General features: G+C 51.1%; 1 protein-coding gene across 2 annotated transcripts in view; it reads right to left on the reverse strand.

Moving 5' to 3' along the window:
- Window positions 1-13109, reverse strand: part of Cog3 (conserved oligomeric Golgi complex subunit 3) — a 152086-nt gene extending 138977 nt beyond the window's left edge. Inside the window, exon 1 of one of the 2 annotated variants that reach the window (XM_068386773.1) lies at window positions 12883-13109. In XM_068386773.1, coding sequence (XP_068242874.1) covers window positions 12883-12999 — 117 coding nt within the window. In that variant the 5' untranslated portion in view covers window positions 13000-13109. The remainder of the gene's footprint in view (window positions 1-12882) is intronic. The other variant, XM_068386774.1, reaches the window with a different exon arrangement.

Below are 13109 nucleotides of genomic sequence, written 5' to 3' on the forward strand. Positions count from 1 at the left end.
TCGCGCTGACAGGGAGTCCCTCTGGAGGGAAGAGGATCGTTCGATCCTCTGGGGGAGATGACACATGAGGGTTCGCCCATAGAGAATCTGCAATGAAGGGAGAAGAGACCTTTGACCTGTCCAGAAACCTCCCCCCCTTCGGAGAGGGCGCTGCTCTGCGCTGCGGGGGAGGGAAACGCGGAGGTGGCCTAACCGCCATAAGCCCTGATGTAAACAGGGCGCCGTCGCGTCGGAGAACGGTACGCCGATCACGCTGACGATCGCCGAAAAGCACAGATCTGGGTAGCTCGTGAATAAAGCATGCGTAGCAGTATAACCGCGCCCGCATACCCGCGTGAGCGTATCGGCGTCCGCGTGAACGATCCCCGCGCTTCTGCGCATATGAAGATCGCTGGCGCTTGCGCGTGAAAGATCGTGGGCAATAGCGAGGGAAACCATCCCACGCGCGAACGATCTCGGCGAAAAAAGAATGCCGCTGCTAGCGCCGTCGGCGATTGCGTGTGGGAAACCATCCCACGCGCAGAAGAATAACGCTGACGATCTTCGGCGCTTACGCGAGTACGAAGATCGTCGGCGCTAGCGCGAGAGAAGACCGTAGGAGACAGTGAGCGGGAAACAGGGTGCCAGCGTGCGTACGATCTCCAACTATGTAAGACAATCGTCGGCGTTTCGCGCGAGCACGGACGATTTCGAAGCTCACGCGTGAGCGAAGATTGTCCGCGCTCGCGCGCGAGAGAAGATAGTCGGCGATCACGAGCGGGAAAACCTTGGTGCCCGCGCGCGGACGATCTACGACGATCGTGAGCAGGAAACCGCGCGCGGACGATCCGTGTGAAGATTGCGTGAGCCTCAATGGTCGCACGTGGGAAACCATCCCGCGAACGGAACGATCTTTGGCGCTTACGCGTACTGTGAAGATCGTCGGCGCTCGCGCGCCTAGCGCTGAATCCGAAGATCGGCGGTTAACGGACGTCGACGATCGCGTGCGGAGAACCGCGCGCGGATAGCCTCGTTGCCATGCGCGGGAAACCATCCCGCGCACAGAACGATCATCGGAGCTTATGCGTACTAAGAAGATTGTCGGCGCTTGCGCGCTTAGCGCTGGATCCGTAGATCGCCGGCTAACGGCCGTCGATGATCGCGTGCGGAGAATCGCGTGCAGACAGCCTCGTTGTCCACGTAGGAAACCATCCCGCGCACAGACCGATCCTCGGCGCTTACGCGCACTTAAAATTCGTCAGCGCTTGAGCGCCTAGCGCTGGATCCGAAGATCGCCGGCTAACGATCTTCGACGATCGCGCGCGGAAAAACCGCGAGCGGAAGGGCCTTGAAGATCGTGCGCGGGAAACCATCCCATGCGCGGGCGATCTACAGCATTTACGTGTTAGCGCGTAACAGAAGATCGTCGGCTAACGATCCTAAACGGTCGCGAGATCGCGCGCGGGAAACCATCCTGCGCGGGCGATTATCAACTTTTACGCGTTAGCGCGTATCAGAAGATCGTCGGCTAACGATCCTCGATGATCGCGAGATCGCGCGCGGGAAATAATCCCGCACGCGGGCGGTCTTCAGCGCGAATGCGCGAGTGAAGATCTAGGCCCCTGTATAACAGAAGAACGTCGGAAATGGTTGAAGGATCGGCTAACTCGTAGATCAGGAACTGGGATGTGTCCCTAAAAGGGAGGGCATCCCCTGAAGAGGACCAGGAGGTCCACTTCATTGCCGACAATCAACTGAGGGACTGCTAAATACTCCGAGGAGAGGTCTCTGTGAGGTACCTTTCCCGCGAACGGGAGAGGTGTCCTTTGTAGAAGAGATTTAGAGACACCGTAGGCTGAAACGCTGGTGAGCGCCAGTGCTCTATCTCAGGAACCCCAACGATGTGCGCAAATGCGCAGGGAACGTTGGTAGCAGCCTAACTGAATACTGGAACAGGGTGTCTCTGAAGGCAGACTCAGAAACAGCAGTCGAGCGCTGGCGCGTAAGGGAACGTTGGCGCGCAGGTGATACCTGGCACTTAAGGGACTTACTCAAGGTGTGAGAAAGTCTCTCCTGCCCCAAAGGGAGGAGTCCGTTAGATAACGGGGGCGCGGGCGCCCAAGGCGCATCTGCAGTCAGGAACGGATACAGCAGGCAACAGGTACACTGAGGAACGAGAGACCAAGGGTCTAACGTAGCCTGAGTAGCGAGGCCCCGAGGGGATTAGTTGCAAGACCCCAAAGGGTCAACGCAACGAGAAACCGAAGTTTCTCCGTCACTAATCACCGAAGTGTAGAAGTGACTAAAGTTACGAGAGCCCGAGGGAACTGCGTAACTAAAGCTCCGAGACCCCGAAGGGTCAGGGAAAAAGAGAAACCAAAGTTTCCCTGTCACTAAACACCGAAGTGCTAGTGACTGAACAGCAAGCTGTTGACAACAGGAACAATCCTCCGAAGAGGAGTCTCTATGAGTGGCCCCTCTCGCGAACGAGAGAGGTGAGCACTTCGTAGAAGAGACTGGTGATGGAGCCCCGAAAGCCCGTGAGATCAGTAGACGTAAACAGGAACAATCCTCCGAAGAGGAGTCTCTGTGAGTGTCCTCTCACGCGAGCGGGAGGGGACACTTCGTAGAAGAGACAAAAGAAGCAATCCTCCGAGGAGGAGCCCTTAGTACGGCCTCCCTCGCGAACGAGAGAGGGCCAGACTGATCCTGCAGCTGCAGTAGCGTAGCTACAGAAGCGACCGCTCAGCCCCGAGAGCATAGTCGCTAGTACTATGGTCTACCCTTGCAACCGCTCAGCCCCTTGAGCAAGTCACAAGGGCGGCCGCTCAGCCCCAAGAGCATAACTGCCCAAGGACCAGGGAAAAGTAAAAAGGGAAGTTAACTAACTACCCTGGAGGCGAACCTCCTTATCGTTCTAGGATGCAATGAAAAGCTGGCAGTAGTCAAAGGGGAACTTCTAAGAGAAGGGAACACCCCTGACGAATGCCTTGAGAGACGGCGGCGAAGCCGACTCCCCAGAAAAAACAGGACAGCTCTGCTTCGAAGGCACACACAACAGGCACGAAGAAACAGCATCGTAAACTGGAAAATAAGACAGAATAATTATTTAACAGAAATTCCCCCAGGTGAAACTCCGAAGAGAAACCCCGAGGGAAAGAACATAAGAACGAAAGAAGGTATGCGCCCCCCCTCCCCCTCCCGGCATGCCCAGGTGAGGGGGGGGACGAAAGTTAACAAAACAGAATTACAGTATAACATTATAATTATGCAACTGACTTTGAATGTTCCAAGGATCACCGACCCCCGAAGGGACGTGAGCCCTGAGCTGAAAAGTTAAAACAATTATATTCATAAAAATAATTGAGACAAATAAAACGAAATAGCGATTCGGTCCTGAGAGGCTATCATAGGCGTAGTACGGAGTAAGAGGTGAACGACCTCAAGAGAAGGGCCGGACTCCACAAAGGCAACCATGGTGGCCTAGGAGTGAAAGGCCGTGATCAAGAAAAGATCGTGGTGGTCTGCAAAGCCGGCGATCACTCTCGTAGACGTACACAACACACACCGCACAACACCGAAAGCAAAGGAAACTTACTATTTTCTATACACAAAAATATACATAAACATCAATAATGTTTAAATATATTAAGTATAAGAAAAGGTAAGTTAAAAGACAAAACAATAATGGCCGTCAAGTGAGGATAGGAGCAGAGACTTCCGATCGCTATATGAGCCAAAAGTAAAGTGGAGTATTCTCCGGTGTGTGTGAGGGGGGGTAGCTAGCTACCCCTCCCTACCCCCCCCCCCCTAACTTGCGGCGGGGTAGGAAACCCTCGTTAAAACTTTTATGGCTCGTCGTTCAGCTACGCCGAAGTAATTACCCCATGTAAATAGCGTGGTTTGTATTTCAGTTACGAAAAAATAATGAATTCACTAAATTTGTAAATGCTAGTCCAGATAATCTACATACTAGGACCACTCACCGCATGAATGTCGGAAATGTGCAAGAAAAATGGACAACAACTAATCCAAACTTTCCCCCCTAACCTGACCTACAAGCTGTGTCCTTACCTTCCTAATGGGGGGGGGGAGCTAACAGCCCCATTACAACCCCTCAAACACTGTCGCTATCATACAAACACCACAAACCCACCTTACCTAACCTACTACTTCCCAGGTGGCAACCCCTAGCCAGGGGCAAGCCCCCAGACACCCCACCCTCCAGGTCTCTCTCCTACACAAAAAAAAAGTGATGGGCAGCACTCTAAAATCACAAATTTTTTAGTTATTTGTATTTTTCCTAACATACTTACCTAGAACTACCTTCTTAGGAGTTACTGGTTAACTCTACCTAACCGACCAGCTTTTTGTATAGTTTATCTCCCTCTTCTCGTTTTCTACGGGGTCAACCTCTGGCAGTGTGATACATGCCCGAGGCGACCCCGGGGTCAGGCAGCCTGCTAGCTCAGGTCGATTCTCCAGTAAGTTTCGTTGGAATAGGTATTACTAGATCCTGCAGGTTCTCGGGGAAGGATGGGAGGGCCATAACCCGAAGGTAGTTCTAGGTAAGTATGTTAGGAAAAATACAAATTACTTAAAAATTTGTGATTTGTTCCAACACGGTTACTTACCTAGAACTACCTTCTTAGGAGACTTACACTTTAGGAGGTGGGAGTGCCCTGCAGGAATCAGGATTCGACGGGGAGGCACGCGAGAGAGGGAACCTCTAAAGAGGTCTTGATTCTAAGACCACTTGAAAACTACACGAAAAGTAGGGGAAAACTATCCAAAAAACTCACTTAGTGTCTAAATGTCTTACCTTTTTCAAAACCAATTTCTTGAAGGTTATACCTTTCCGTGATTAAGGTCTTCTCCTCATCTTCCTGGCCCGTTCGATCCGGGGAAGGAAGGAAAAAGTGGAGGGGGGGGGTAAGGTTAAGGAAGGAACTAGTGTCTCTTGGCATTAACACCCCCGGTTACCCTGTGGCTATGACCTTAGATCTCCTGAAGGGCCGACACGACCGGGCCAATAGAAAATTTGTCCAAGGATTTTCTCGTACAATCTTTTAGATAATGTTCCGTGAAGGTGGACTGTCTAGACCAGGTCCCAGCCTTCAGGATCTTACCCACAGCCATGTTCTTCTCGAAAGCCAGAGAGGTGCTCAGAGCCCTGATATCATGAGGTCTCGGTTTTCCAGGTACAGGGGTCCCAGAAGCCTCGTGGAATTTTTCGAGACCGGTTTCTTCACCCGTCCTGTTGAGATGAATAAATTTTTGATCTGAGGGCGGAAATTTGCAGTCCTTTCCAGGTATTTTCTTATAGTTCGTACGGGACATAAGAGGAGATCCTTAGGGTTGCCGGATCGAGGGATGGCTGGCACTGAAAAACCCTCGAACCGAGGATCCCAACACGCTGGGTTCTGCGTTTTCGCCACAAAACTAGGGACGAACCTAAAGACAACTTCCCTCCAGCCTTTGGAGTGTGAGACCTTGTAAGAGAGGCCGTGTAACTCGCTAACTCTTTTCGCCGAGGCCAGGGCTAAAAGAAAAGCTGTTTTAAGGGTGAGTTCTCTGTCTAAAATGTTCCTGAGAGGTTCGAAGGGCGGTTCTGACAGAACTTTGAGGACTCTTGCCAAGTCCCACTGCAGAACCCATACCTCCTGGGGTGGACATGATTGCTCAAAACTACGGATGAGCATCGAGATGTGCCTCGAGGCTCCCAAGTCAATGCCTCTAAGGAGGAAGACTTGACCTAGGGCTGCTCGAACTCCCCTGATGGCTGGGATGGACGAACCCACGTCGTCTCTCAGGTACACCAGAAAGTCTGCAATGTCCTGGATCGACGCCCCTAAGGGCCTGATGTTTTTGGATGCACACCACTTCAGGAAGACTGCCCACTTCGCCTGGTAGACAACTGCCGAGGAACGCCGTAGATACCCAGACATCCTTGTCGCGGTTCTCGATGAGTATCCTTCTTTCTTCAGGAGCTTCTCGATAACCTCCACGCGTGAAGGCGGAGGGATCGAGGGTTTTCGTGCCACCTGTGAAAGTGAGGTTGTCGCAGGAGGTCTGGCCTGTCCGGAAGCGGCCAAGGAGGACGAAGAGCTAATTCCTTTAAGTCTGCGAACCAGTCTCTCTCCGGCCACCAGGGCGCTACTAAAGTCATCGACAGGTTGGACGACCCTCTCACTCTGTTCAGCACTTGCCTGATCAAACTGAAGGGAGGGAAGGCGTACACATCGAGACCGTCCCAGGGATGTTGGAAGGCGTCCTCGAACGCTGCTGACGGATCTGGGATTGGAGAACAGAACACGGGGAGTTGGGCATTCAGACGTGTGGCGAACAAGTCTATCACTGGGGAGCCCCACAGTAGGATGACTGCTCGAGCTACCTCCGGGTGTAGGGTCCACTCTGAACCTATCACCTGACCCGCCCTGCTGAGGCCGTCGGCCATCACGTTCCTCTTTCCTGGAATGAACCTTGCCGTCAGTTCCAACCCTTCTTCTGTGGCCCACTCCAACAGTTCCGTGGCTAGGGCGCAGAGGACCTTTGACTTCATGCCTACCTGCTTCTTTACATACGCCACTACTGTGGCGTTGTCGCACATTAACGCCACAGTGTTCCCTCGCAGTAAGTGTACGAACTGTCATCACGCCCTTAGAACTGCTATTATCTCCAGGATGTTTGTTATGGAGAGACGCCTCCTCGCTGGACCACAGCCCTTTTGCTGATTTTCCCAGCAGGTGCGCTCCCCAGCCCTCCTTCGATGCGTCCGTGAACAACAGCATCTCCGGGGGGTCGGAGGCGAAGGGCATTCCCTTCTCCGTGTTTGACCTGATGCTCCAACAAAGAAGGGTCTCTCTCGTTTTCGGGAGGACTGGCACTACTTTGTTGGGTTCCTTGCCTTGGACCCCCGACTCCTTTAGATTCCACTGCACCGGGCGGAGCCTGAGTCTCCCTTGCGGTACTAATTTTTCCAGGGAAACCAGGTGACTCAGTAACATCTGCCAGTCCTTGGCCCTCCTGGGTTGTCCCGTCAGGAAAGGTTGAAGGATACGTTCCAGGTTGGTCAACCTTTCTTCTGAGGGGAAGGCCCTTACTAACTGGGTGTCCAGGACCATCCCCAAGTAAGTCATCCTGGTGCTGGGGACTAGCTGGGACTTCCCTAGGTTGACCGTGATCCCTAACACCTTGCAGAGGTCGAGCAACATATCGCCTTGCTCCTTCAGTTGTTCCCTTGAGGCAGAAAGCAGCTACCAGTCGTCCAGGTACCTGAGTAGTCGAATTCCTTTCTCGTGTGCCCACGCCGAGATCGAGGCGAACACTCTCGTGAACACTTGCGGGGCCGTCGAGAGGCCGAAGCACAGGGTCTTGAACTGCAGGACCCTGGACTCACACTTGATCCTGAGGAACTTCCTGCTGGAGGGGTGTACGGGGATTTGAAAGTAGGCATCCTTGAGGTCGAGAGACATGAGGAAATCCCCCTCCCTCAAGGCTGCGATCACTGTCTTGGGGGTATCCATCTTGAATTCCGTCTTCGAGACGAACTTGTTGAGGGCTGAGAGATCTGTGACTGGCCTCCACCCTCCTGTCGCTTTTTCCACCAGGAAGAGCCTGCTGAAGAAACCCGGGCCGGGGTTCTCCACTGTCTCCAAAGCTCCCTTGTTGATCATGGCCGCTACTTCCTCTTGTAGCGCCAACCTCTTCAAAGGGTCCTTTGGAACCAGCCAAACGGCCCTCTGGGCTGGGATGAGAGGGGGAGGCTCTTCCAGGAACGGGAGTCTGTAGCCCTCCTTCAGGACCGTCACCGTCCAGGGATCCGCACCGAGATCCCGCCATACAGTACTTGCCAAAAATGTCTGAGGCATCCCCCTACTAGGGGCTCCTGCGGGAGTAGGGGTCCTCTCCTCCTACCTTCTCCTGGAGGAGCGGCCAGATCTACCTCTCCTAGCGTTACCATAGGAGGGTCTGTAGGCTGACTGAGGGCCTGCCGTGATCCTACGGGTGGGCTGTTGCGAGGCTTGAAGCCAAGGGGCTGAAGGAAGTTCTCTTCTGGGAAGCAAGGGTGTGGTCTGTAAGGAGTGAGGGACGTCCGTTGGCGCTCTCCTAAACGTGGTCTTCCTCATAGGCGGGGGCCTAGGATCCATTTCTCTCACTTTCCTCACCTTCTCCATAGTATCCTCTACCAACTTGATGGGGAAAATGTCATTCCCCCACACGGAGGAATTTCTCAGTCTCCTTGCTTCCCTGTCAGGCAACTTCCGCATTAGTTTGCTCAAAACAGTATCTCTTTTTCTCAGGACCCAGTTCGAAGCTACCGACAGAGACTGGGACGATAAAAATTTAAAAGCCTTGCCCCCAGAGCTAACAAGATCCCTCAGCATGGCCTGATTTTCTGGAAGGGAGAGGTCGTGTGATGCCTGAAACCCCACCAAAGCGCACGACCACCAATCCAACCAGGAGGACACGTAGACCAGGTCCTGAGCCATGTCCTCCATCATAGATGCTTCCATCGGGGAAAAGCACACGGGGGCCGTGGATGCCCTGTCTTCCGAGGTTCCTTGGTTCAGCGCGGACACCGCTGCTTCCACCGCACAGGGACCGCCGCGATGCCCTTCGGAAACGTAAAAACGTTTCTAGGATTTTAGGCCCGGCAGAAGTTTGGAGGAACTCTGGCTTCTGGGGGCCTCTGCTAGTCCTGCCAAGTATCCATCGATCTGTTCCATCCCCAGCTTTACGTCTTGAGCGAGAGGGAGAGACAGAGATGGCTTTTGTTGTACCGGACTGTTGATCATCCTGGACAGTCCGGAAAGTACTGCCTTTGCAGCTGAGGGCTTGGGCTCATCCAACCGGTGGTGTCTTCGAATGAGGGCCAGTACCTTACGGTAGGAGGAGATGTCGTCCGTCGAGCACTCCCCTCCTTCCACCAGGTCTTCCGTCACCAGTTCCTCCGTACGGGGGTAAGCCGTGACGGTGGGAAAAACAACGCCCGACGGGCCTGCCAGTGGTACGGGCTGCCCCGTGGGGACGAAGGCATCCGTCATGGGAGTACCAACGTCCTCCGAGCCTGCCAGTGGTCTGGTCTGCCCCGTGGATACAAAGGCATCCGTCATGGGAGTACCTTGTTCCACGGGGGGCTCCGTGGATGGGGGATCCATGCGGACCGACGGGCGCCCTTGGTGCTTAAGGAAGGCCTCCAAGGTGCCCGTGGTCGACGCTAAGCCTTCCTTCATACTCCTTATATCCTTCCTAAGGGAAGAAGGGGCGGAGGCTACCGTAGGGTTAAACAATACATGGGGGTCTCGGTTCGAGCCATCCCGCCTGGCGGCTAGGTCGAAGGAGGAGCTAGGAGGGTGACACAACGAAGGCGAGGCTCTAGGGAGCCACCCGGAAGCGGCCGCGGCTGTGGAAAACCTAAACAGCTCGCTCCGGGGCACTGTGACATTCACCCAGTCCTTTGACTTACAGTACTCCTCTTCGCTTTTTTCTTAGAGGACTTCGACCATTTCCTACCATGCCTCGAGCGGGAACGAGACTTTTCCTTCCTTCGGGATTTCTCCCTCTTCCTTTTGTTAAGGTTCCTGTCCTCGTCCTCTGATGACGAAGAAGACGACGACGAGGATGGGGACGGAGCTCTCCGACCGGCCGACACGTCCAAGACCGTGGGGGGAAAATCACGTCGTTTCTCAGGTGCGGGCGGTTGCAGAAACACGAGGGGGTAGCGTAGCCGAGGGAGCCGGAGGGGTCCCCGCGAGTCCTTTACAGAGCCACTGATCTACCTCCTCTCTAACGGGAGACCTGAAGGGAGTCCTAGGTTTCACGCATGTGGCGGGGTCCGAAGACGATGAACTACCTTTCTCCGTGTCTCCCCCGGCGGTTGAAGCACTCGAAACACGCCACGAGGCAGGGGAAGTATCGGCACTCGGCCTACCCCACATAGGATCTTCCGAGGCGACGGGACCTGCGGGCACCAGGCCCTCGCCTCCTACCCACACTTCTGCACTCCACTCAGGCCCCACACATGCCTGCCCCACACTGGACACATCCCCCACAGGAAAATCAGACTCTTGGGGAAGGGCAATGGGCCTCTTCCCCGCAACGGACTTACCTCGTCCCCTACGCTGGGTAGGGGAAGAAGAGCGGGCGCTACGGTCTGCCGAGTCATCTGGCGAACCTGCAGGCGAAGAAATGCTTGAATCTTTAGGCATCTTCTTAGTTGCCTTCTTCTTCTTCGTCTCGAAGCGCACCCTCTGGATCTCAGTCCAATCAGCACATTCCGGGCACGTAGAGGTAGGGGAACACGCTTTCCCCATACACGTGGAACACAGGGAGTGGGGATCAACCTCAGGCTTGGAGAGGAAAGCCCTGCAAGACTTCCCAGCCACAGGCCCAGCGCAACGACGAGGATGCTCCATAACACGACGCTAACACACCAAGAGACACAAGGATGAACGGGAAAGTGAAATGAAAACACGTGGGCAACACGCGGTAAGCACAAAGGATCGGGGGACACGAGGGTCGCACAGGTAAGAGAAAGCGCGGCGAGATGTATATTGCGTCGCGACCAGAAACTTACTGGAGAGTCGACCTGAGCTAGCACGCTGCCTGACCCCGGGGTCGCCTCGAGCATGTACCACACTGCCAGAGGTTGACCCCGTAGAAAACGAGAAGAGGGAGATAAACTATACAAAAAGCTGGTCGGTTAGGTAGTTAACCAGTAACTCCTAAGAAGGTAGTTCTAGGTAAGTAATCGTGTTGGAACAATTATATATTAACCACATTGTAATAATAAAAAAGTTACTCAGGATTACCTTAATTTTCGTAGTCGCTAAAGTCCCGTAGGTCTAAAAACCTTATTGTCCTCAATGCATCAAGCTGATCTATATGAGTAATAAACTCAACCACACTGCTCAAAGAAAATTTATAGGGAACACGTCTGCCCATTACGGTGGTTAGCATTGGAAAGGCGGACTTCAGTTAGGTCAATCTCGGGTTTTTAAATCCGCGGCCAACTAAAGTAGGCCTACAAGCGTACAGAAACAAAAGGTTAGTACAGTTGGATTGTTAGACACTGGCTTAATCTACCGAAAAATCTTAACTACATATTGGTTAACCTAACCTTTGGTTGTATATATAGAAAATTAGTGTACGGTATAATTTCAGGACGCGTCCCAATGAACTACAATCTTAACAAGGGGTTAAGAATGTAGATTGTCGGGATTAGCAAAAACATAAACATGAATAAATGTTCAAACTTGCGCCTCCAGCTGATAGGCGAACGGAGCGCCGCCCAACAGGTGTTATTATAGTCAAGCAGGAAGCAATGCTTGGGGGAAATTTTACAATCGAGTAACTTTGGCCATGGCTTCAGAGAACGACGCATTATAATGACCTTTCCCCTACCTAACAATTCATGATAATTATTACAGCGGTATCAAATGCCACTGCAAAGGACGTGTCCCAATCAACTACAAACTTAACAGGGGGGTAAGAATGGATATTGATGGGACAGCATTAAATTGTAAAAATAAACGATTCTTACCCTGGGACGACATGGGCTCTATCAATCGGGTAAGTTTGGAAACTAAGCAGGAGGCACCCGTGTCGGTAATTTTGTATTGTATTACAGGGTGAGATTTCGAACAGGAAATATATGTTTTCCTACAGTAAATAACGTGATTTAACCGAATTTGATGTTCATTTCAATAGGAAACAAACAGATCAGCCAATTCGGCTAACTTTAAGTTGCACGGTGTCACTTCTCTTACGAATGAACTGCGAACGATAACATTAGCAACGTTACCAATAATACACAGTGTTACCAACGTTGACGTATGGTACACAGAGTTACCAACGGCACGCTGACATTACTAACGATAGCAATGATAGATATTTCCATACGTATTTTAAATAATTTCTCCATATAAGTTTTACACAATATATAAAAAGTACAAAAATGGCACAGAACCTAACAAACCCAACTAACCTAGCCTAGTAGTATGACAGGTCACAAAATAACATTTGATCTACATCGGACGTTGGCAGCACTGGTTACTGTATTTTTTCATGACACAATCTTTGCAATGGCGCCTCCAAAGTTTATCTAGATATACTGTTTTGTATTTTCCTCCGGTTATTATAATTTCAAGAAGGTAATGTATAGAGAAGAAAAGGCTTGTTTTAAGTTTATATATCGATTCCCCAGTATGTTTTCCCCACCCAAAACCCCGAGTTCCCACTGGGGGTCCCCCATTATCGGAGGATATAAATGTATATATATTTCTGAAACTATTCATTTGCGACGGGAACGAGTGTCATTTTCGAAGAGAGCGTAATTTTTTCTATAAGAAAAAGTAGTTGTTTTCCTAGGTTACATTGCCCTGTAATACACTTCAATGAAACCCCCGTGTCATGGTGCGGATCAAAACCAGACATTGAAAATTTCAGAGGTGGGGGAAACATTTTTTATTTTGACCAACAGCCTTAGATTTAATCGTGAAACCTAAAGATCTAGTAATGATTAAATGATATATGATGATCAAAATCATGTTGTTGTAAATTAAAACCGAAAGGTTTCGCCGACCGAAAATACAATAATACCAGAAAATTTAATCATCATAACTACCTGTAATTTATATCGCCCTCAATAGTTCTTTGCTCAGACGTGGCTCATTTCATTCACAAATAAACATTGCCTCCGCAATCTCATAAATTGACCTCTATTTTTGTGAAATATTAACATAGATCATAAAACAAATAAGGCTTTAATTAATGTCGACTGGCTGCTAAATGGGAAACTATTGCAGTCTAGAAAAGCTCGACACCTAAGCCGGTTTTAGCACCCGTCGGTTTTGTCATTTCATTAAACGCAACAATTACATAAAATGTTTCAATAGTTACCTCTATAATACTATCACGTTCTTGTGGTGTTAAAGGTGCCAAAGAATCCTTGTCAGCTTCCCAATTACTGAAGTTCTCACGCACTTTTTCAATGTTTACATCTGCCACGTCTTCCATCTTTGTTTTGGTGTAACGTCAACAAGTATTGCTCATCTCCACGACTATTATAAAGTTTCTATTTTACATATACAAAATATAATGTAATGTTTACATAAGATTTCTCATAA

Source organism: Palaemon carinicauda, chromosome 14, assembly GCF_036898095.1.
Source record: "Palaemon carinicauda isolate YSFRI2023 chromosome 14, ASM3689809v2, whole genome shotgun sequence".
Classification (NCBI taxonomy): domain Eukaryota; kingdom Metazoa; phylum Arthropoda; class Malacostraca; order Decapoda; family Palaemonidae; genus Palaemon; species Palaemon carinicauda.